We start from the raw sequence: 22,528 nt of genomic DNA, 5'->3' as shown, positions 1-22,528 counted from the left end.
GACACCAGCTACATCAATTTCACTTCAATTGTAGTCTGGTGAGATGACCAAAGCATAATCTCGGAACATTTCGAAGCCGTTGTTGAAACATTCAACCATTTCATGATTATATTCTTCAGATTTTGTGAATTTTTCGACTGCATATTTCTTTCTCTCTTCCAATTTCAACTTCAAGGACTCTAACTCTTTGCTCCGACTGCATATGATAATGAATAATGATCTAACATTTTCCTTTACAAAATAAACTAATACAATCAAGCGTTTTCTTTTACAAAATATCCTTATAAGTTCCTTCACAAGATAGACTTGAAAAAACAGGTGATAAGAAACAAATATAAGTGCAATAACCAGGCAATACCACGACACTACAATGGCAATACGATGACAATACAAATGCAATAGGGGAGCAATACAAAGGCAATACAAAAACTCCACATTCCCACTATATATTCATAATCTACAACATATTACAAAAAGGACACGACGTCCTTAATGGAATCACATTTTACACTCCTACATCGTCAAAATACCCTCGAGCAAGGAATGGGCGGAGAGGCTTCTGTAAAAGTTGAGGATGTAAAAGATGTTCTTGACTTGAAGGTGGATTAGTTACTGGCCAAAGGCTTCTTAGGAATTATTTTCCTTTCGCAACTCTCCAAGAGCTAATCCAGCCTGAGGGAAAAAACAGAGTCAGAGATACATAATTTGTTACAAGGAAATTGGTTGGATGAGAATCGCATATGTGCTTCTTCAAAGGTGCATGCTTGTGCTATCTACAAACTTATATAAATTTGATGAACAATTCTTGCAAACTGGGAAAAAAATTCCTACTCAGGCGAAAGTACAATTATGAGTACTTCCCAAAACTTATAAGTCCTAAGCACCATCCAGAAGGAAGAATATATAAATAGACAAAATATCTTCTTCTAACATGTAAACAGAAAATTAGAAATTATCAAGTACAAGATTTCTCAAGAAAAGTCATTAACATGAATATTCAAGAACCGTGATAGGACTAATATTGGTATAAAACCCACTTTACTTTACATAGTGCATCATAGATAAATTCTAGCAATATATACACTGCACAAAATAGTGACTTCTTCTATTAAACTAAAATCCTAGTTATCATTTTTACCTCCCAATGGGATTTGAAGCTAGGATGAGTACTTCACTAATTTGTTGTTCCTATAAAACATCCAATACTTGCTTGGACAAGGTCAGCCAAAGAGTGTAAAGACTCAAAAACGATCATATACTTTTCTTGTTCAAGTAGGACATGCATTCTTTCAAGGGCCATAAGAAAATTTAGTCAAACCTTCTTTCCCTTTTCAATTTCTTGTACGAAATTATAGGGTTCATAGAAATAGCCAAAATTAATTGCAAACAAGCAACCTAAAACAGAGCCCAAAATATCCAATCAGAAAAACGATCCAAATACACAAAACCAATGAAACCCATTTGAGTTCTTACACTTGAGTTTGTTGGTGACCTAAAAACAATTAGATATTGCCAAAGTTAAAAGAGATTATTCTATTTCTCCAGCTCATATACTCAATCTTCAAGAGTTTCTCGTGTTAAAACATATAAAGAACTTCAAAGAACTAAAATATTTAAGCAATACCTGAGTGATACACAACCAACATCTACATGAATGTCAGCACCTTCTCTACGAAGACTGATACTCCTAACCTGCAAACAAATTTAATGCAAACATATATTAGACAAAAGCATTATACATTCTGAGGTATCAATAATGAGAAAAAAAAAAAAAAAAAAGCAAGGAGATCATCAGGATGAAGGACTTATGCAGGACCAAACTGATTTCCATCAGGATTAGCCCCACTAATTACAAAAACAAGCATATATAGTAGTACCAACATTTGTAATCTGACCTATGTTGTAAATGATGATTCATGATTATTTTAATAAAATGAGCAAATTTATTACCATCATCAAAGTCAAAAGCTTTGGAGTTAAAATTTACACTATCCCACCACAACAACTGCCAACACCAAAAGGAAAGTAAAGAACTTAACTTATTAAATTGTATATGGCAATCCAAAATCCAAAGCACCAGAACAAGCTTGAAAGGGATGAAAACTAAGTTTACCTACTTTTTGGTTTGTTGAAGTTTTAAGATTGACAATAAGGTCACACTTGTTCTGCTGACTCGCACTTCATCATCCTTGTGATCTAAAACTAGTGAAAAAACTAGAGTACCGAGTTATCAGAATAAAAATAAAAAGTAATAAAATCCTAACTAAATCTAAATGGAATTTTCCTTGGAAGGAGGCTTTATCAGCATCTAGTGTGAGAGATACAAAGGCAAACCAAACCAGAAACTGTCCTACTCAAGGTCTCAAAAATGAAAATCATATGGTTCATAGAAATAACTGAAATTAATGGCAAAATAAGAATCCATAACAGCACCCACAATATCCAATCAGAAAAACAACTTGAGATATATAAAAGAATGAAGTGTCAACTAAGGCCCATTTTCTTGTAGTGAAAGTAGAATATAGACATGCCGACATAAATATTTACACTAGACAGAGAAGAAACTAAACAATGCAAATTTAACCCTTTGGTAATTACTCTTGAGGTGTTCTAGGTTTCTTCTTTCCTTGGTCCATGAAAATATTGGCGAACTCAGAATAGTACAAAAGATTGTTAACCTATTTATTACAACATTTTACCGATCACAAGTTAACTTATAAAATATCTCAGTCTAACCCATTATTTCACATTAAATGGGTTGCAACAGGTGTAATAAACCACAAATAGAGAAATAAATTGGAAAAAAGTGTAACATGTTTTCAGAAAATAAACAATTCAAGTGGAGACACTACAACAGCAGGCATTTTACTCATGGGCTATGTCAGGCAGTGGCACTTTTTCAAGCCATCAGACAAATTGTAAAGCGTGAGAATTATCAATCAAGCCTAATAATACTGAAGGAAAACCATTACCGATCAATACAAGATTTATGAGAATCACAAAGTAACAAAATTGCGCTACATGTCTGACCTTTCTTGTTTATTTGGAAATAGTGAAAAGATATTAATATAAGGAAAGAAAGGAAACAGTGCATGAGGGATTTAAAAGAAAAAAAGTGGCAGGGAAGGACAACTTTTGTGACCACAAATAGATGCATGTGTCTAAATCTTTTTGCAATGATCGTGCCTTACAATTTCAGCTAGCAATACCATCAACGATTAAATTTGCAATAAGAAGGCTCAACATAGAAATAAAAAAATACAAAAAGACAAAACCTAGAACAGAAAATTATTGACCCAGATCAGATACACACCTTGGCCTGCCTGAGATGCTAGTTCGTACATCTGGAGTAAAAATTTAAAGAACGCCTTCAAACATGGCAGGGCTAAAAGGCCTACCAGTCTCAAGAACACCTGCATCTTTGTTCTTTGAACTTGAACCACTAGGCATGTCAAATTCAGAGACGAACTCTGCAAATGCACCCAATCTATATAAAATCAAATTCAAATGGACAACATATTAGTTAAGTGATTAGCCAGAAAAAGAACAAGCATAGGCAAGGTAGCTTCCTATTTTCTGAGATCAGCAATCTATATAAATTTTGTTATTTGCAAATAGCAATTCTACTAAAACCACGTAAATGCAAAGTAATCGAATAAACAAAAGAAACCTTAGGCACTTCGCGAGTTCTCAATTCCTGCAGAAGCTGAACAAAAGGAGAACAGGATAGAAGAGCCTGTAGCGTTGCGTTGAGAAAGCACAGATTCCCTGAATTGATTAAAGCACGAGGCAACAAGACCGTAGCAACTGTAACAGGCCCATTCAAACACTTATGTAGTTCCCCCTTTACCTTAGAAGCTGATAAATCATCAACCCGACCATTCTGCTCTCTGTTCTGCAATTCCAGACTTGGAAATTGATTGGAGAGACCACCTTCGTTATTGGATAAAGGTAATGAAGCTACATCAATAGAGCAAAATCAATCAGACCAATAGAAGTTTCATCCAAGCATGAAGTAATTCACAGTTCAAATACAGAAATTTCCAATCTCTCTAATTACTAAACTTCACAAAATCAGTCACAGGTTAGTGAAATGGGGAGTGCTAGCAACCTTCTCTCTAACCTTCTCTTTTGGACCTTCTCCCTTCTTCTCATGACAAGTGTCACTTTCCTTACACTTAAAACAATGTCATTAATGCATCACACAAACTAGTTTTTGTTTTCCAAGTTTACCCTTATTAAATGTATTAATTTTTTTTTAATAACAAGCTAATTTTTTTACAACTTTCTTACCATCTTGATAAAAAAATTAAATAAGAAAATAAAAACTGAAGTTTTTTATAAAAAAAAAAATTTCCAAAGAGAACGTGTGTTTTGTTATAAACAAAATAAAGATGATAACAATGTCATGAAACGAACTTTATTTTTTTTTTTAAAAAAAATGACGTTTTTCTTATATTTTTTTATTATTTAATTTTTAATAATGTGCTAAAGAAGTTGTAACAAAATTTGAATAAATTAAAGGAAATATAGAAGCCAATACATTTTAAAAGGGTAAACTTGGAAAACAAAAACTAACTTATGTGATGAATTAATGACATTGTTTTAAGTGCAAGGAAAGTGACACTTGTCATGAGGAGAAGGGAGAAGGTCCAAAAGAGAAGGTTGGAGAGAAGGTTGCTAGCATTTCTCTAGTGAAATTATCCTTCTCAAATGAAAACCATACAAAAAGACAAACTAGTCAATAACAAATACAAAACCTACCTTAGAATCACTCGTTTTGCCCACATAACCAAATTGGAAATCCCAGAAACACCTAAAGAAAAGCACGAATTTTGTCTGTGAGCGGATTGAGAATGAGGAGGAAGTATGTGAAAAAAGTCAGAATCGAAACCAAGAATTAGGGTTTTTTGAGGCCCTGAAGGAGCAGAGGAGAAGAGAAAGACGTCGATTGAAGACATGAAAAGAGTGGGAACTGAGAGATTGTTGAAGGGAGAGAGCATTTAACGAAGAAACCCTCTCTTTCACCTTCAAGAACCCCCTCAACAAACCCTAACATTAACTGCAGAGAGAGAAAGAGAGAGTGTTGTTTAGATTTTCGCGACAGAGGGAGAAAGAGAGTGGTGGTGGTCGATGGAGAGAGAAAGCGCTGAGAGAGGAAGAGAGAACTGTGAGAGAGAGCTGAGAGAGAGAGAGCAAGCGAACACAGAGAGAGTGAATAGGGAGCTGAGCGAGCTGAGAGAGACCAAAATTTCTGCAACAGTGATATCTGTACAATAAGTGGACAATAAATATATATTTATAGGTGATAGTTTTACAATTTTTGGAAAAGGGTGGTATTTTCAGAAAAAAAATTATGAAATGAGTGGCATTTTAAGCTATTTCCCAATATTTTAAACCATACCACCCTCCCGGCCACCACCCCCTAACCAGATCCATCATCGCCATCACCATCTTCTTCGTCGTCGTCGTCATCGTCGTAAAATTCCGAAGAATTATTGCCTGATTCGAAAACTGGATGAAATTCCGAATATTAAACTTGTAAAATTCGGAAGAGTTGTAGGAGTAAGGTTGAGAAATTCAACTGGGTTTGTTGTTGTTTTGCTGAGAGTAAAACTCGTCAAGTCTCCAAATTGGCTGTGGCGTGCTACAAAGCCCTCCTATTTTCCCTACCAATACACCGCGTTTCAACTTTTTCACCATTGATGATCCTTCTTGCTTTGTTCTTTCACTTACCACACCCTTTTCTTTCCTTTCCATATATATATATATATATATATATATATATATATCTCTCTCTCTCTCTCTCTCAATTTCTAAACACACGCAGACATGCACAGATCCATCAAGCCCACCACTACCAAAACCAAGCATCCAGCTTTCATTATTTTGTTCACATTTGTTAGAAACACTTTAGATCTCGGAAGTGAATAAATATTGATAGGCCACCAAATTTGTATGATCCAATATATGCACAGAGAGGAGCACAATGGAAAAATCTGAATTTGTATTAACGTGTATTCACATCTGTTTTATTTACACAACCGCAAAAGAATAATATACATATAAATATTAGAAAGACAGAGAACTTGTATACGTATAAATATTAGCAGAAAGCTAACCAGACTCTGATTCTTTACATCAAAGAATAAAGTCATCGATCTAAGGCAGAAAAATATGGAGCTTGGGACATTCTTTTTGGAGTTTGACGATTCTCATCCCTTGTGCTTATTGGTGAAGCTTGTGGCATGAGCTCTGACAATCGAATTCTTTCACTGCTTATTTTGTTCTGTAGAAACAAAACATTAGGATCATAACATAGTTTTTGTATACATTGTACATTCCTGTAGAGCAAAACAAGCTCAAAGATAAACAAAATGGTTTTGCAGTGCTAAAATTTTATATACCTTGTACTTCAAATCCTGCAATTCTCTATCCATCGAAGTAACCTTGTTCTTGATTTGCTCGAGTGCCTCTTCAGCAATAGATGGGTTTATGTGGGTTGATGGTTTTGTTATTCCAGCAGCCTGAAAGTTAGTTCAAAAGGAAATATAAGTCCAGGTTTGGTTTCTTAATTTCTGAGAGTGAATTAAGTAACCTCATGGCCTTTTAACATACCTTCAAAACACTAGTACACAGGCCTAACAATTTCTGTGCTAGTTGCAATTTCTCCTCCTCAGTTTCCTGTAGCAGATTCACTTCCATTGTCAGGCATCAAAATGGGTTGATTTTGCACCTCTCTCTCTCTCTCTCTCTCTCTCTCTCTCTCTCTCACACACACACACACACACACACATACAGACACACAAGACAACACTAACCTTCAGTTTGGCACTAAATCGTTGCTCCTCATCAAAATCAACATAAGGATTCCTCCCACAGGAAGCACGAAAGCGTGCAAGCTCTTCCTTGACACGAGAAAGAATAACTTCTGTCCGCCGGAGCTTAGTGCTTAGTTCTTCATTCTGAACTTTTAGCTTGTGATTTTCTTCCTGTTGCATTATAGACAAGACTCACTCAGATTGGCTAGGAATAGAAATGATAAGTAGAGAAAATACAGATGCTGTGCTTAGAAAGACTTCATTAGCAAGAATATCTTAATTGGAAATATCTTGCCTTGATTTTTGCATGATGATGAATCCGTTGCTGGAGGTTTTGCTGACCAGACAGCTTATTTACTTCCCCTTCAAGTTCCATCACCTTCTTTTTATGATTTACATTCTCCACCTACACAGATAAAAAGTAATAAGCCAAGAAATAAAGAAGATAAAGCATTCACTTTATTTAAGGAATAATGTTTCAAAAACAGTCTCAACCTTCAGCATTTCATTTTCAGTTTTTAGAAACTGATCTCGCTGCCTAAGTTTTTCCAAAGCAATTTGCACAGCTATGAGTTCAGCCTGTTTTCGGTCAATTTCCTCGAGCCACCTGGAATATGAGGCTTAAAGAAACTTAGGCATATGGAAGATAGAAAAGTTACTAGAAAATTTGGAAGTTTTGAAGTACTATGTGCTCACCCTTGTCTTTCCTGAATGAATTCATTCAGCTGTTTTTTCAGCTTAACTACCTCCTGCTCCTGAATGAAAGAGTTAATTACAACAAAACACAACAAAAGTTATCTATCCGAGTTTCAATATAATTAAAGCTGAATACCTTTTCTTCGGATTCCACACTATGAAGCCGGGCCTTCTCTGTTATTTTCTGCACTTGTTGATTATCCAATAGTGACTAGCATTCACAAAAAGGGAAAAGGTGAGATGATCATAGTACGTTTTTGTTAAAAAAGTAAATCATAATTGTGCATCAGTAATATAATTCTTTGATATTTGTTATATTGTGTACAATAATTTACCACGTAAGTGGTCATATCCAACTTGACTCCCAGTAAGTCCCGAATTACATCATGGGTCATGCTTTCAGCAGCAGCCAATTTGGAATTCAAAGTAAATATCTGCACCACCAAAATGGAAAAACAAGATTAATTTGTGGTAGACAAACGTACTTGTAAGAACCAAATAGGACAGTAAAGCCCTACCTCTTTCTGTCGACTTAATGCTAAGGATTCAAGCTCTTCAATGCGGACCCTTGAGGTTGTAAGTTCTTCATCCTTCTCAGATTTTATCTGTTGTGCCAAGCCCAAGCCAATGCATTTAAATGGGGAACCAGAGCCTCTAGACTTTGTGGCATGTTTCTCTGACTTGTTTGATGAACTTGTGGCATGAGTGGAATGGCCTTCAGGTCTGACTTGTTCAGCCATGGATTCCAATGCCTTAAACTGTTTGCAGATTTTGAAGTTACATAATTGAAGAACTACGAAAAATATGTTTTTAAAAAGATCATCAAGACAATGAGATTCAATCTTTTCCCATACCTTCTGCTTGTACTCACAAGCCTGTGCTTCTGCATGCAAATTCAGCTCAGAGATATGTGCTTTAAATTGGGCAATCTGTCAGGTAAAAACAAAACCATGATATTGCAAAACTATAATCACAATAGATATGATTGAGTCTGCACTCCACAGTCATATGAGAAAACTGTGGTTCAACGTTGCAAGCTCAGATCAGAGTTAGAATTTATTGCAGTACAGGTGCTACAAGAACTTCACCTCTGCATCCTTCTCAGCTATATCCTGCTCAAGTATTTGTATGTTCTGTAGGGCTTCTTGAAGGCTTTTCGCTTTCTCATCTAAATATCTATTTTCAAAAGAAAAATAAAATTCATTATTTAGTGTCTATTTATCAAGACAGTTGAGTGTGTTTGTGCACTTGAAACAAATTGATGGGAGGATGTGCTCTAAACCTCTTCATGTCAGCATTAGCATTTTCAACATTCTGCATCTGATGTTTCACAGCATGAATTTCCAATTCAAGCTCTTCTCCATGCAGCCGTTGTCGTTCAGCTTCTCCCTTAACAATATCAACCTAGGCAGGAGTCCATAGGTCGTGGTGATGATATGATAGATAATATACAGAACTATAACAAGATTCATGTGACTTAATCGCAATCAAAGACATACCTTGTTTTCCAGCACGTCTACAGTACGTTCAAGCTCCTCAACAGACCTCTCTAAGAGCTTCACCTCTGCCTCTTTGTCGTCAGCATAGTTCTTTCTTAATTCAGCTATCTGAAAATTAGTACAGCAAACTAGAATCAGTATATGTAAATTTGAAGAAAAAGTAGTAAACTGTTAGTGCTGAACAAGCATGTACCTCTTGAGCTTCATTTGCAATTGCTTCAATTTCATCCGCTCGTGCTTGTTCTCTTTCAAGCTTTTCCTTCAACTTAAGCATCTCAATGTGAAGAAGATCCTTTTCACTAGCAAGTTCATGCATATTGCTCCTCAAGGATTCATTCGAGTTATTCATTTGGTCAAGAGCATTACTCATTTCCAGGAGTTCCATTTTCAAGCTCTCAGTTATCTTCTGTCTCTCTGTCAACTCCTTCTCAACAGAATACTTTGCTTCCAAAGCATCTTCCATATGAGCTCTCAGCTCCAGGTTTTCACTGGACAGCAATTTTACAGACTCGCGCTCTTCCAATATACCCAACTCAAGAGTGGAGATTACGTTTGTTTTCTCCACCAGTTGAGTTTCGAGCATTTGGCTGTTAGCAATGGCCTGACCAAGCTCGCATGATTTTGCTGAAAGCTCATCCTCTAAAGCCTCCAAAGAAGACAATATGTCCTCAATTTCATCTTGTTGATCCTTATTCTTAGATGCAGATTCCTGCAACATGCTCAGATCAAATAACAATCCTTTAAGAACGTCATCCTTCCTTAGTAATTCAGCCTGAAGAGACAAATTTTCAGATACCAGTTCCTTAGCATGGCTCTCTAAGCAATCGACCTGCTCTATGAACTCAGATATTCTCTCTCCAGTTTCACATATTTCTTGAAACATTTTGTCCACAATGATGAAACCTTCGCCCTTTAAAATATTACGTAATATGTTACTCACTGAATCCACAGTTTCCACTGAATCAATGCACTTCTTACTGTTCACATTTGACATGGTGAGGAATTCATCCTTGCTTTTCTTGAGAGACCAAAGTTCTTCCCTGAAGAGAACATTCTCTTCCTTCAGTGTATTAGTTTTGCTAAGACAGATCTGCAACTCCTGGCTTTTTGAGCACAGTTCTTCCATAATGGCAGACTGTGATTGTTTGAGTTCATACAGTTCAGCACTTTTCACCCTTAGATTAGTCTCCAGATTAGTAATATGAATCTCCAACGAGATAGTTTCATCTTGCAACCTGCAGTTTTCTTTATCAAAGACATTTATGTGGTTTAATGAAGATGCAAATTCAGAATTCTTCTCCTCCAAATGTTTTAGGGTCGTGCTGTTTTCTGTATTTAACTTCCCTATCTCAGTTTTAAGTGACTCATTTTCCATCTCCAAGTGACTCAATCTGCTCAGCTCGGCATCTTTCTTCTCTAAAGCATCTTGAAGTCCATATGATGAGGTTTGCAACATGCGAATATCATTCTGCAACCTTTGGTTGTCCTGATCAAGGACAGAAATCTGTCGTGCAGAAAGTTCTAAGTTCATTTCCTTCATTTTTAAATCTTCCTGTAGTTTTTGGTATTCAGCTTCTAGTGCCTGAACGTGGCTCGACAGCTTCACCTCTGTTTGCTTAACTTCACCAAGTTCACCTTTCAAGGCATCATTTGAAAGAGCAACGTCCTTTAGCAACTGAATATCTTTTTCAAGAGCCTTGTTCACTTCATTTATTTGTGTGATCCTTAAAGTGCTTTGGTTCAGCTGTGACAACAAATCCTGCCTCTCCTTTTGGGCTTCCTTTTGCAGATGAGCAACCTCAACTTCTTCATCCAGTAAGGACTGTTCTTTCAACAGTGCATCAACCTTTGAAAGAATTAATTCTTTCTTCAAATCTTCAAGCATCACACAACAAATGACATGCTCTCTCTCCATATCAACTTTGTGCATAGCTATCTCTTCTAATTCTGATGTCAAGATAAGTGCCTCAAAGTCTTTCACACACCAATCTATCATGAAACACTCCGCTTCAGATTCAAGTGCCTCCTCTCTATCTTTCAGAAATTTCTCTTGATCCAGAAGGGATGCACCAAAATTTGAGTTGCTCAAATCGAACTCTTTCATTAGAATAGCAAGCTGAGATCCCATATAATTAGACCTTTGCAGCATTAACTCCTCTTGAAACTTAAGTTCTGATATCTGTTCCTCGAAAGTGTTGAGCTTCATATTAAGCTTCCCAGCTTCCTCTTCTCTCCTTGTGATGTGATCAAAACTGTTCTTAATGTCGGTCAGTAATTTCCCCTTTAGAATCTGACACATCTCGAGCTCTCTTTTTGACCTAATGTTGTGTTGCCTCAGATCAGCTATACAAGAACTTGATTCACAAAGTCCACGTTGAAGCAGACCGTTCTCTGCATTCAGCCCAGTCACTGTTTCCAGCAAAAGTCCCATGTGACAGAGGTGTAGAACTGAAACTGCACAATCCTTCACAATTATCTCAGACCAGATGTCCTCAAGTGATGAACGAACTAACTTTGAGGAGTCTGAAAGTAGAGACTTCACACTGCGGAAATCAGAGGCTAAAAGCATGAAATTTTCGTTGTAATTAGCCTGGACCTCTGCAAGCATGCCCTCCAGCTCTACAACCAGAGCCTTTGTTTCCTTTATATCTGAGGCAAGCAACTCTTCAACTTCTGCAAATTGTTGATTGCTCAGATGATTGATGGACTGCAAGCTTTGAACCTCATTTAGTAACATATCCCTATCACTCGTTACTGAGGCTTCCATTTTCTTCAGCCTTTTTATTTCAAGCTTCATTGTTTCATTTGATATCATCAGTTCATTGATCATAATATCTGCTTCCTTTATGATATCCTGAGCCTCTTCAAACTTAGGAAGAATGCAAGAGACCTCAGCGGTTTTCTGATCTGCAACTAACTTTGCATCATCAAATTCTATTTCCATTAGCTGTGAGGGAAAAAAACCAAAGAAGTTGATAAATGTTCAATGCCGAGATATACGCACAAGTGAGTTAGAAATAAATTTACAATTACGTACAACACAGGGAAACATAAGAGGATTTATCAAAAAAGAAAACATAAGAGGATGGAAAAGGACAATGGATTCAGGTATGAGCAGATATTATCATTATCTCAGAAGGTTGCTTTTGGTTTTTCTGGGTACACACAGATAAGCGGAAGTATTGTCAGTCAGTAGGGTCTAGCTCAACCAAGAAACAAAGATGAATTGAATTTGAAAATACAATGGTTTACCTCTTTCGTTTGGCACCAATGAGAGCCAGCTTCCTGCACAATCTGTTGAAATGCTTCCAGTCTATGATTGTGAGCTTCCAACTTCACTTTCGATTGCCTTTCTAAGTTACTCATAGTTGATTGCAGATGAAGGACCTGAGTTATGAGATATTTCATGCTTTCCCGACTCTGTTGCTCGGACTTGCACATCGCTTTGTTCTCTTCACGTAGTTTGTCCATCTCAGCCTTTACCTCTTTTAAGCTATCAAGGGCAGCTTCTATTTCCTTTTTCAGAAGAATAATGGTAACATCTCTACCACTTACTTCCTTGGAAGGTCTGTCAGACTTCAAATTTTCCCAAGTGCATATATTAGCGCTAATACTCTTCCCGGCTTCAAGAGAACACTCAGATAAATCATCTCTCAGGTCTTCAACAAACTGTTTGTTTCCATTCTGGTCTATAATTGTTCCCGTAGCTATCTGCAACAATATTTAGGCATAGCAATTACAAAACAGAGCACTCTTCAAAGAATTCCTCTACAACATAGACGTGAACCTCAAGATCAAGATATCAGGAAGCAAAACATTAACTTACCCATCCACCTCCTTCTCCTTTGGAAGTCTTACAAGATACTTGTGAATTCTTCATTTCAGAACTTGTATGATGCTCTGCATGTGTGTTCATGCATGACCTGAGTGTGGATACACCAGTTTTTAGCTCAGCTAGTTTCTCCTTTGTCATCAAAATGTTTTTCTCTTCAACATCTTCAAGCTTCTGTTCTATAGTGCAAGCACGTTGCCGCTCCTCAGAAAGCTCCTGCCTTAGATTGGTGCAGGTTCTCTCCCACTCTTCAACTTCCCCACTAAGAGACTGAATTTTTTTCTCTCCTTCTGCTATCACAGTTGCCTGATCATTGAGAACGGCAACCTTCATTGAGATCAAGTCTTCTGATTCACTAAGCTGAATATTCTTACGCTTTAAAGCATCTTCATAATCAAGTTTTATCTCTTCTAATCTGTTCACAACAACGAAAGCAACTGTTGCACAAACTGATGTTTTTCTGATTTGATCTTCAAGCAGCTTTACTCTATTCCCCAGCTTTTCTACTGTAGATGTCTTTGCATTCAACTGCGTTGTCATCATGACCATTTCTGTCTCCTTTTCACGACATTCCTGCTCATGTGCTTCAGTAATAACTAGTGCCGCTCCTCTCAAAGACTTCAGCATGCGCTCCACATCACTTTTCTTGTTGTTTGCATCCTCTAAACACTTCCTCAATTCTTCAATCAAAAATTCCTTTTCACAGATGGTTTGTACAATTCTTCCAACTTGTTGCGAAATCCAAATCCTTTTCTGCGGAAAGGAATTGGATATAAGGTCAAGTTGATCAGAGGCACCATCTAGTACCTCACACCCATCAGAAAGAACTTCTTCAATCTCACTGGACAATAATGCCCATTCTCTTGATAATGTTCTTGCTTCCCCATCTTTCTTCTCAAGCTCTTTACCTAACCTTTCATTATCTTTGTTCAACATGTACAACTTTTCTCGCACATCCTTCAGTTCAGCTTCCAGAATCATTACATTTTTGTTCATCTCCAATTCTTTCAAATGGCTATCGTGAATTTGCTGCTGAAGCATGCCAAGTTCTTCCTGCATACAGACAATCACCTCAGCAGTTTCAGCCTCAGCCTGCCTGCAGACTTCATCCATTGCTTCTTCATTTGACACTTGAAATGCACGATCACTTTGGTACCACGTATTCAGTCTCTTTGCTTTTTCAAGGGAATCTTGCATCCTTTTCAAATTTCCCTGTAATGGCGAGTCATGATTGTTTGAGCAGTTCAAAGGTGATAAGTCTCTGAACTCCTTAAAATTACGTTGTTCCTTCAGAGCCCTCAATTCAAGCTCCTGTTCACTCAAAAGCTGCACATAATGATTGTTACTATTCCTCATATCCTCAAGCTCATTGATTGACAGAATTTGCTGAGACTCGAGAGCTTCAATAATGGACTTAGCCTCTTGCAATTTGCTGTTTGCATCATCATGTTGTTTGCTTATCAGAAAAAGTTCTTCATTTGCCAGCTGAAGATCTCTATTTAGGAAAAACACCCTTTCCTCTTGAGTAGTCCTCTCTTCTTTAAGAATGATATTCAGTATATCCAATTCTAGCTGTAAATTCAAAATCTCTTCCGCATGTTTTATTAGAGGGTCATCCTTCCATTCCATCTCCTCAATTTGAACTGCATTGTGCACCTGAATTCAAAAGGTAGATTTAGTGAATCCTGAAAGTAATATCTACTGCTTCCCTGTAAACCTTGTACATAGAATACAAGAATCTAAAGCATGCCTATGCACACAACAGAAGATGCAAAGCAAACACACACGTGTCACATAAGCCTGAATAGACAATCTACTGACGGCCATAAAGAATTGTAAAACTAGGCCACAGGATTCATTACACTAAGGCTCTATTCCATTCTACCATAAAACAATTTACTGGCGGCCATAAAACAAATTCTCATTTTAAAAACAGAAATACCTCCAAAGCTACACCGCCATGTTGATCAAGGGACTTGAGATTGTTCAGCATTGTGCGCAGATCATCAATTTCCCTGCAACATACGGGAAAGAACAAAACCACATGAGTATATTACTTTAAGAATTAAGGATTCCAATATAAAGGCAGAAACTAAGTGTACCAATGACCACATGTATTGATAAAACAGGAGGACAAAATTTTCTAACCTGCTGAGTTTTGCATTATCCTCCATACAATTGTTTAAGTTCCGCCTGCATTCCTCTAACTCATGGAGAGTATTCTTTAACTGAAACCATGAAACCAGATATGTTAATATGAGTAAAATAATGAAGCGGCTATTTAGAGACTTGAGTAAGTTCTACCTCTGAATTGAGGGAATCATTCTCTTTGTCCGTGCACATGGTTTCCTTTTTCAATAAAAGATATATAATTAGCGAAAAAAGATAACACACAAACATATATGTATATTAATAATAGCTAGCCCTGGATTTGGCTCCCGGAGAAGCTTGAGGTAAGGAAAATGCTTGAGGAAGCCACAAACAGAAATCCACTCCCATTTTCCTTTCATTGACACCATATATTCCGAAATGAATGAAACTTAAAATATAAAGAATTACCAAATAGAATTATAGTAACCAACCTGAGGTTTCATACTAAAATTTGGAATGCTATGGTTCTTAGAGTGTCCATCAAGAAATTGAAGCAACTGAAAACAAAAATTGTATTTAATTTGTTATACCGGCCGTAAACAACAGCTAAAATGGGGATTAAAAAAAACATATTTTTGTTATTTCTTTAAGTACCTGATCTCGCAGTTTAGATACCTCATCCAAGAGTATCTCTCTCTCCCCTTCTTCATAAAAATCTTGAAACCTGTGAATGCCACAGTGAAGAGATTAGTTTAATGGATAGGAGAGTTCTTAAATTGATTGATTTTGAAAAAAAACTACCTTCTAAGTTGGTCCAGAAGCCTTATATTCTCCAATGCAAAGCGAGTTACTTCGGGATTCTTATCAAGTTTTGCTTGAAGTAGCAGAATCTGTTCAGAGAGTGTTTTGTTCTCCTCCAGTAAGTAAGTCTCCACAGGAATAGAACCACTAATAAGTGACTCCATTTTCTGAATTTTGTCTTCCCGAAACCGAAGCATCATTTTAGTGCACCTGGTGTCTTCCTCTCTTTGACGAACCTGAGAATAATGAATGCTAAGGAGTTAAGCCACAATCTCCAAATCTCCATATTGAAAAATAATAAAGAAAGAATGCACAAAGACCCCTAAAAATACCAAACGGTTCAACTGCTCTTTTTCAGCTTCAAGTTGCTTGATGGTAGTTTCTGCCATCTGCTCCCTTCTCAAGGCACCCGCAAGTGTTGTCTCCAAAGATTTTAACTGATTCACCATAATATTCAGCCAATGTGATGATTCCAAAAGCAAGGAAAATCTAGTGACATGGCTCATGGTAAACCCAAGAATAGTACAGCAGTCCCACAACTAAAAATAGAAAGGTGTAATCTAACAGTGATTAAGTGTTTTTCTTTTGTTGCTTGGGATGCTTATATATGAGACATTCCTAATATATGTGCACCCTGTAATGTCATTAACATGAACAACCAGCTATTTAGCATGTTTAGCATGATGCTAAAGAAGAAACAGTCATAGACACACACATAGATTTATTCACATGTTTAGGTATTTAGTTGATCAGTTTCTAGACAACATAGAAGCTAGCAAAGCAACCATACCTGTTTGGTGGAAAGTCTCACAGTTCCTTTTGATCCATTTTCCAGAAATTCATCATCACACTCGAGGTCCATTTCACATACATTTCCATTACAATCAATTTTTCGTTCTTGTGTGTCTTCAATATTGGTCGAACCAAACGATAAAGATCGGGAGACATTGTGACGCTTAAGAATGAAAAGCTCCTCCTATTCCAGAAAGCACACCATTTGAACTATTAATTATTTGATATATGAGAACATAAAAGAACAGAGATAATCAGTACCACCTTTAAAAGCCGTATTTGGTGTTGTAGGGCAATGACATCGCCTGTAGCATCTTCATTCACCACAGCCTGCGCAATGACAAAGAAAGAAATATATTGGTCAATGAATTGACTGATGCTTAATAATTTAAAAAACACTAGTTACAGCATGAAGCTTACATTGTTCTGAATAAGCTTTGCTCTCTGTGCAAACTTAAGGGTATTCAGTGTTTCAGCTTGACAACTGTAACCAATAGACCAAATATTAGTAAAATTTACAAAAAAGAGGTTCATCAAAGTTTTGTCACGAAGTGTACAAATTCAAATGATTTTAGAAAACTAACTAAAATAAAATAGAAGAGAAAACAAACCAGATAGAAGGGCTGACATTTGCAATGATCATTGTTTTGGAGTTTCCACCAAGTGAGTCCTGCATTTATGTGGTACCAAGAGTAACATTCTGTCTAAGAAATTTACAGTTGATTAAGGAAGAGAAGATGGAATTACAAATAACCTGTAGAAGGAAGGTTAGCCTAGAGTCTCTATACGGTACATGTTTCAGCTTCCCATGTGCCATATCCACTAGAACCATTATAACATGACTGCAAATGAAATAACACCATTAACATAAGGGCTAGACCAAGAAACACATGAATACGCATAGGAGAACCAAGATAGGAATTAAAAAAACATACCCCAGTGCAGATAGTGATTTATTAATATTAGCAGCTTCCTTTAACCGTTCACCCTCAGCACCAGAATCTTTCTGCCTACAAAAAAACAATTGGGTCAGGGGTTATTGACATGCAAATATATATATATAATTATATATACAACAAGCTTGGGTCTGACAACATACCTTTCTGAACCAGCCAGATCAACTAGGTTCAGTCTAGCAAAACGTAGATTAGCTGTGGAATCTTTTTCCCATCTACTCTCAATTACACAAGTAAAGACACTGTGTGAACGACTGCTTTCTCTATTCATGTTTGTTGCAGCAACTTTCCTATTTGAAGAACCCTATGTGCCACAAATTACAGTTTAATTCAGTCACATGCCTGCATGTGTGCATTATGCAGAAAGAGAAATGTGTGTCTACAACTGAGGAAGATTATGATCAATGAGTGGAAACCTGGATTAGAAGCCTCAGGATATCGCTCACAGTACAAACTTCAAATTCAGAGAGATTTTCTACGTAAACACCCTTCTTAACATCCTCCCGCAGCTTAAAAAAAAAAGGTAAATGATAACATAATGAGAAATACTTCAAGATAATCAAACATCATGCATTTGTAAAAGAATCAACTTACAAGCAAATTGGTAGATGATGGATCAAGGAGATCCGTAATTTGTTCATTGTAAATCTCTAAGAAAGAGCACTTGCAATTGTATTTTAATTTCTCATCCCTCCGGATTTCCTCTTCCTGAATATACAAAGATGAAGTAAAAATCATATAGTGAAAAACTTCTATGTACTCACATATAATCTAAGAGATAAAGTAGAAAAAAGTTTTTAAAAAAAACTTACAGCTTGAATCCTTGCAAATAAAAATTCGAAAATGCGGGGCGTCATTCCACGGTGTGGACTGGGCTTGGTTTCTAAGTCTTCTATCTCCCCAAGCATTGTATATGTCTTTCCACTTCCTGTCTGCAAGACCAAATCCCAAACATTATAAACACGTTGGAATAATACAAAACTACCATATGCTTAAACTGTCTCAATTAAATAAGTACAATCTTTCAGTTATGAGAAGTATACAACATGCTGTTGCATACGCATCCATGTTATCTACGCCTTCATGGTTGGCAAATTTCTGCCATATGATTCATGCTATTTTGACCATGTGAAGCAATAATAGGAATGACATACTAGACAGAATAAATGTATAGAGAAATTGGATTGTACAAATAGGACTAGGTAGGCATCAAAGATATCTCTGCCTCCATCTAGTAGCATGACATATAAAATTCAAGGCGCTAGATGAGAAATTTAAGCCATCTTACTTTCCCTAATACAATATTTTGCATAGCTCTGCTAGGTAATAGTAAGTCGAGTTTAACCAGTGCTCATGTAAATCGATGATAAGAATGAGGGCCAAATGCAGCAGAGCATAAGTGTGACTTTCATGGTTGCATTAACTTCACATTACTAACGGTTCACTCTATCCCTGGTTAAACAGTACCCAACTCCATGAGATTACCTGACCGTAGGCAAACATACAACTATTATACCCTGACAAGCAATTCTCTACCATCGGGAGACCAGCCATCCTGAAAAGCATTTCCTGCAAAACTCACAAATTTAAAAACCATATGTAACTAGTACAAATGAGTAGAAGCATAAGAAAAAAAATATAGTATATCAGAATATAATCTTGTCCCAAATCACACCTGATCAACTGTTTCACAGGCTACATGATCAAATGTGAACCGACTTTCTGGTTGCCCAATCCAAGAAATTGTCTGAGCACTTTCTTGCTTCAAACACCTGCTGTAACCGTGCATACTCCGCTCCATGCTATTGAGAGGACGGACACGAATAAGAACCTAAATCAAATTTACAATCCCATCAGCATAACTTGCAATATACTACAGAAAGTTTACAAATTTTATTGGCCCAATCCATTTCCTTCAATCATAAAAATAGAAAAATAGAACGAACATAAAAACTCTAGAAACCATTAAACGAAAAATCCACTATTGCTCATTTGTAACATATTTTTGCCTTTTACTTGAATACAAAATAAGCTCAATCGTGAAACAATAAATGTATGTCCAAATTGGATTACAAACTGAGCTTTTTACCTGTACATTGTGATCCATCCAGAAAGAGGGATCTTCCTTGAGATCAAAATGAGGCACTTCCACTGTATTAACCACCGTAGATGGACCACAAGAAATGGGAATCCCTTTATACATTGCGGCATAGTTCCCTCCTCGAGGACCAACACTTCCATCAACTTTATTCCGAAAACCCGAATTCGGAGGCTTTGAAACACTCTTGGTCGGTGTTGTCTGCGTCGAATTACTCTCCATATAACTCGAAACAGCCCTCCCAGCGGTCCTCATTACCCGAGGAGTCACATTTGCCAAACCCCCATTTCCAGTACCACCACCTCCTCTGCTCACTTGGGTCGAACAATTAGCCCCATCTTCATGCGAATCACTAGTGGTCATACAACTGGGTTCAGTCTTCTGGGCCCAGCCAAATCGTTTCCGGGTAGAAAACCCAGGTCCGTGCTTGTCGGGGGTCCGAAGAGGCAACGTGGGATCAGAAGTTTTAGCCTTGGAAGCCTTAGTTGGTGTCTTTTCAACCCTGCTCCGAATACCCACTTCTTGTTCTGGCTTGGGAAGCTGAGCGAGCTCTTGAATCGGGTTAAATGGAGCTCTCGACGACTCGGAGCTGATTCGGATCGCCGATAAGTCCTTTGGGTTCATCGGCGGCACGTTCTCGGGCTCTTCTTTCTTTTGGGAATTTGAGCGGAGGAATTTGAAATCCCTCAACATCCTGATGTGCAGAAATTCAACAAGACAAGGAAATGGGAATATCAGAGAAACAGATTTACATATTTTTGGATTTATTAGTGAAAATTATGTAAATACGTACCTGAAAGATGAATTGAAAAACAAAATATGAAGCTGTCGAATTGCTATTATTGATTTTGCTGACGAATCTCTGGAAGTGGGTCTTGATTCAATAGCTCATCTCTTCCTTTTTGTGTTGTTGGTTTTGAGCTCGAGCATTTCTCTCTCTCTCTCAATCTCACTGTGGAAGTTCAAAGTTGTTCGGGGTTTTGAACAGAGCTCTGAAAGCTAAAAGGTTGAAGACTTGAAGGGACGGTTGAGATGTAATCTTAAATTTGAAATTGTGCATCCTGCAAATGAAGTCGCGGTTTTGGGATTTGAATTACGAGGGCTTTTTGGTCAAAAAAGGAAATATGAGGGGTATATTAATTATGACTGTAAATTCAAATTTCAACGGCTACATGCCACATGCCCTATAATATGAGATTCGAATTCAAACTAAAACTATGAAAAACATAAGGCAATCAAACTCTTGATTTTCTGATATTTCACTTTATAATATCAGAGGATTTTTAAGTTCAAATCTCCTTTCACGTTAATATATTAAGGACTCATTTAGAAGTGATTCTATCTAGAATCATTTTTGGGGAAAATCATTAGTGATTTCTGGAGAGAACATGTGCTTCTCCATTAAATCACTTAAAGCCACTTAGGGCTTGTTTGAGACTACTTCTTTAGAAAGCATTTTTGCTCATAAGCGCTTCTAGCAAAAACACTTTTATTATAAAGATGTTGAAATCTTCATAAGAAATCCACGTGCTTCATGGAAAAGCACTTGGGAGTGCTTCGTGGAAAAGCACTTTGGAGTGCTTCCTGGAAAAGCACATGCTCTAGAAAGAGCTTCAATAAGCCAGAAGCGCTTTTGGTTATCATAAAGCACTTTTAGCCCTTCCAGAAGCACTCTCAAGCAGACCCTTACAGTGATTATATGAAGAAGTTATTCTCATGTGCACAAATTCAAACTGTTTGGTCTATCTAGAATGTTGAAAAAACATAATTGATTAAATAAAACTAAAACGAAAATACAAATAATCCTTGAAAGAAATCCTAAAATAATTAAGGTTAATTACAGTTTAGTACTCCTGTAGTTACACCCTTAAGACATGTTAGTTCCTATCTTTTCAATTTTTACAATCACATACCCCGATCTTTTAAATTTGTTACAATGTGGTTCCGCTGTTAGGATTTCTTGCAGATCTCTCCGTTAGTTGCATACGTGGCATTTATTGCAAGCACAATTAAATTATTGCAAAACGCTATATATTTTAATCAACAAAAAATATGTTTGAATTTCCATTAACTGTATACACTAAGAAGTAAGAAATAATAGTTTGAAAACCAAGACAAACCAAACGATATGCAAATAACATCATGGAAAGCAATTGGAACCATTTATACTGCCCATTCAAAAACAAACATATATATGTATATATGCCAATGCATTCTAATGCCAGATTTGCAAATATCACAAGTGAAGAAAGGAAATCAAGTGCAGGCTGAAGGTTGTCGTTGCTTGCTGCTCAGCAGCATGACTGGACTTGATGAACCCAAACCCGAAAGTGCAGGCTTACTTTATTAAGAAAAGACAAAAACAAAGAAAAACGAATTGAGTTTATGGATTGAAAGAAGTTGCAAGATTCAGGTTGTGTTTATAGCTATCAAATGCAACGACATGGTCTCACAAGATGCAAAAAAATAGAAGCCAAAATACAATTTAATCACTTATTTGATTGATTGAAACAAACAAGCTAGGGATCATTGATGCAGGCTTAGAAATTCTTCAAAAGAAAAACGCAATTGATTAATTTCATGGTTTATCAGTTTGATTTGTACAATAAAGCCATTATATATTGAGAAGCTTCTCTAACCCTAACTGAGAAGAAAGAAATTGACAAGAAAAATAAACCTAATATGTCTCTTACTTGAATCTTACGGCTTCTAGAGAGTACTTTATGTTAAATTTCAGAGAAACAGGACATTGGCCCATTACTAGCAACACCGATAATATCCTTAACTTAACCACCTACAAAGCCTAGTAGGTGTGGGGTTTTATCACAAAAGACCTCAATACAATTAGTAGTGGAACCATTCATTATATGTTATATTTTATTTTGTCAAGTTTCTAATGTGGGACTTTATTCTTCAACACGCCCCTTCACGTGGGACCACCA

General features: G+C 36.8%; 1 protein-coding gene and 1 long non-coding RNA gene across 9 annotated transcripts; both read right to left on the bottom strand.

The window, feature by feature from the left end:
• Positions 1–208: 208 nt before the first annotated feature.
• LOC110762951 (uncharacterized) lies at positions 209–5,290 on the bottom strand. 7 transcript variants are annotated; one of them, XR_015826187.1, is made up of 7 exons: positions 4,765–5,289; positions 3,671–3,960; positions 3,314–3,487; positions 2,118–2,214; positions 1,951–2,005; positions 1,625–1,692; positions 209–672 (listed from the first exon to the last, which is right to left on the bottom strand). It is a non-coding gene; the product is annotated as an uncharacterized LOC110762951 (long non-coding RNA). The 7 variants fall into 7 exon arrangements; XR_015826184.1 differs by having other exon boundaries at positions 2,118–3,487; positions 4,765–5,290; XR_015826186.1 differs by lacking the exon at positions 1,951–2,005.
• A 700-nt stretch (positions 5,291–5,990) lies between these two features.
• On the bottom strand, positions 5,991–20,619 carry POK2 (phragmoplast orienting kinesin 2). Of its 2 annotated transcripts, none has more exons than XM_021965662.2 (38): positions 20,380–20,619; positions 19,578–20,280; positions 19,164–19,319; positions 18,974–19,057; positions 18,301–18,420; positions 18,083–18,196; positions 17,905–17,997; positions 17,632–17,792; positions 17,468–17,542; positions 17,287–17,374; positions 17,144–17,202; positions 16,953–17,016; positions 16,797–16,862; positions 16,531–16,716; positions 16,073–16,177; positions 15,741–15,976; positions 15,594–15,663; positions 15,431–15,496; positions 15,153–15,197; positions 14,997–15,076; positions 14,791–14,863; positions 12,843–14,504; positions 12,269–12,727; positions 9,210–11,963; positions 9,017–9,124; positions 8,800–8,921; positions 8,606–8,693; positions 8,372–8,446; positions 8,036–8,275; positions 7,853–7,951; positions 7,654–7,728; positions 7,518–7,576; positions 7,317–7,428; positions 7,117–7,227; positions 6,822–6,992; positions 6,619–6,684; positions 6,408–6,527; positions 5,991–6,289 (listed from the first exon to the last, which is right to left on the bottom strand). In XM_021965662.2, exons 2-38 carry the CDS (start codon positions 20,277–20,279, stop codon positions 6,155–6,157), a joined length of 9,099 nt encoding a protein of 3,032 aa, XP_021821354.1. In that variant the 5' UTR covers position 20,280; positions 20,380–20,619; the 3' UTR covers positions 5,991–6,154. The 2 variants fall into 2 exon arrangements, with proteins under 2 accessions (XP_021821354.1, XP_088101332.1); XM_088245206.1 differs by having other exon boundaries at positions 7,518–7,570.
• Between the last annotated feature and the right edge of the window lie 1,909 nt (positions 20,620–22,528).

This window comes from Prunus avium, chromosome 8 (assembly GCF_965620075.1).
Source record: "Prunus avium chromosome 8, drPruAviu1.hap1.1, whole genome shotgun sequence".
In the NCBI taxonomy this organism is placed as follows: Eukaryota; Viridiplantae; Streptophyta; class Magnoliopsida; order Rosales; family Rosaceae; genus Prunus; species Prunus avium.
Note: the sequence above shows the minus strand (reverse complement) of the source record. Positions and strands in the feature narration are given on the sequence as shown.

Bases quoted from the DNA above. Each gene is read 5' to 3' on its own strand.
- POK2 (XM_021965662.2), bottom strand. From the start codon at position 20,279: ATGTTGAGGGATTTCAAATTCCTCCGCTCAAATTCCCAAAAGAAAGAA. The intron at 17,375-17,467 runs GTATGTTTTTTT...TTTCATTTGCAG, and splicing joins AAATCACTATCTGCACTGGG to TCATGTTATAATGGTTCTAG. The intron at 15,077-15,152 runs GTAGAACTTACT...TCATGGTTTCAG, and splicing joins ATGATTCCCTCAATTCAGAG to TTAAAGAATACTCTCCATGA.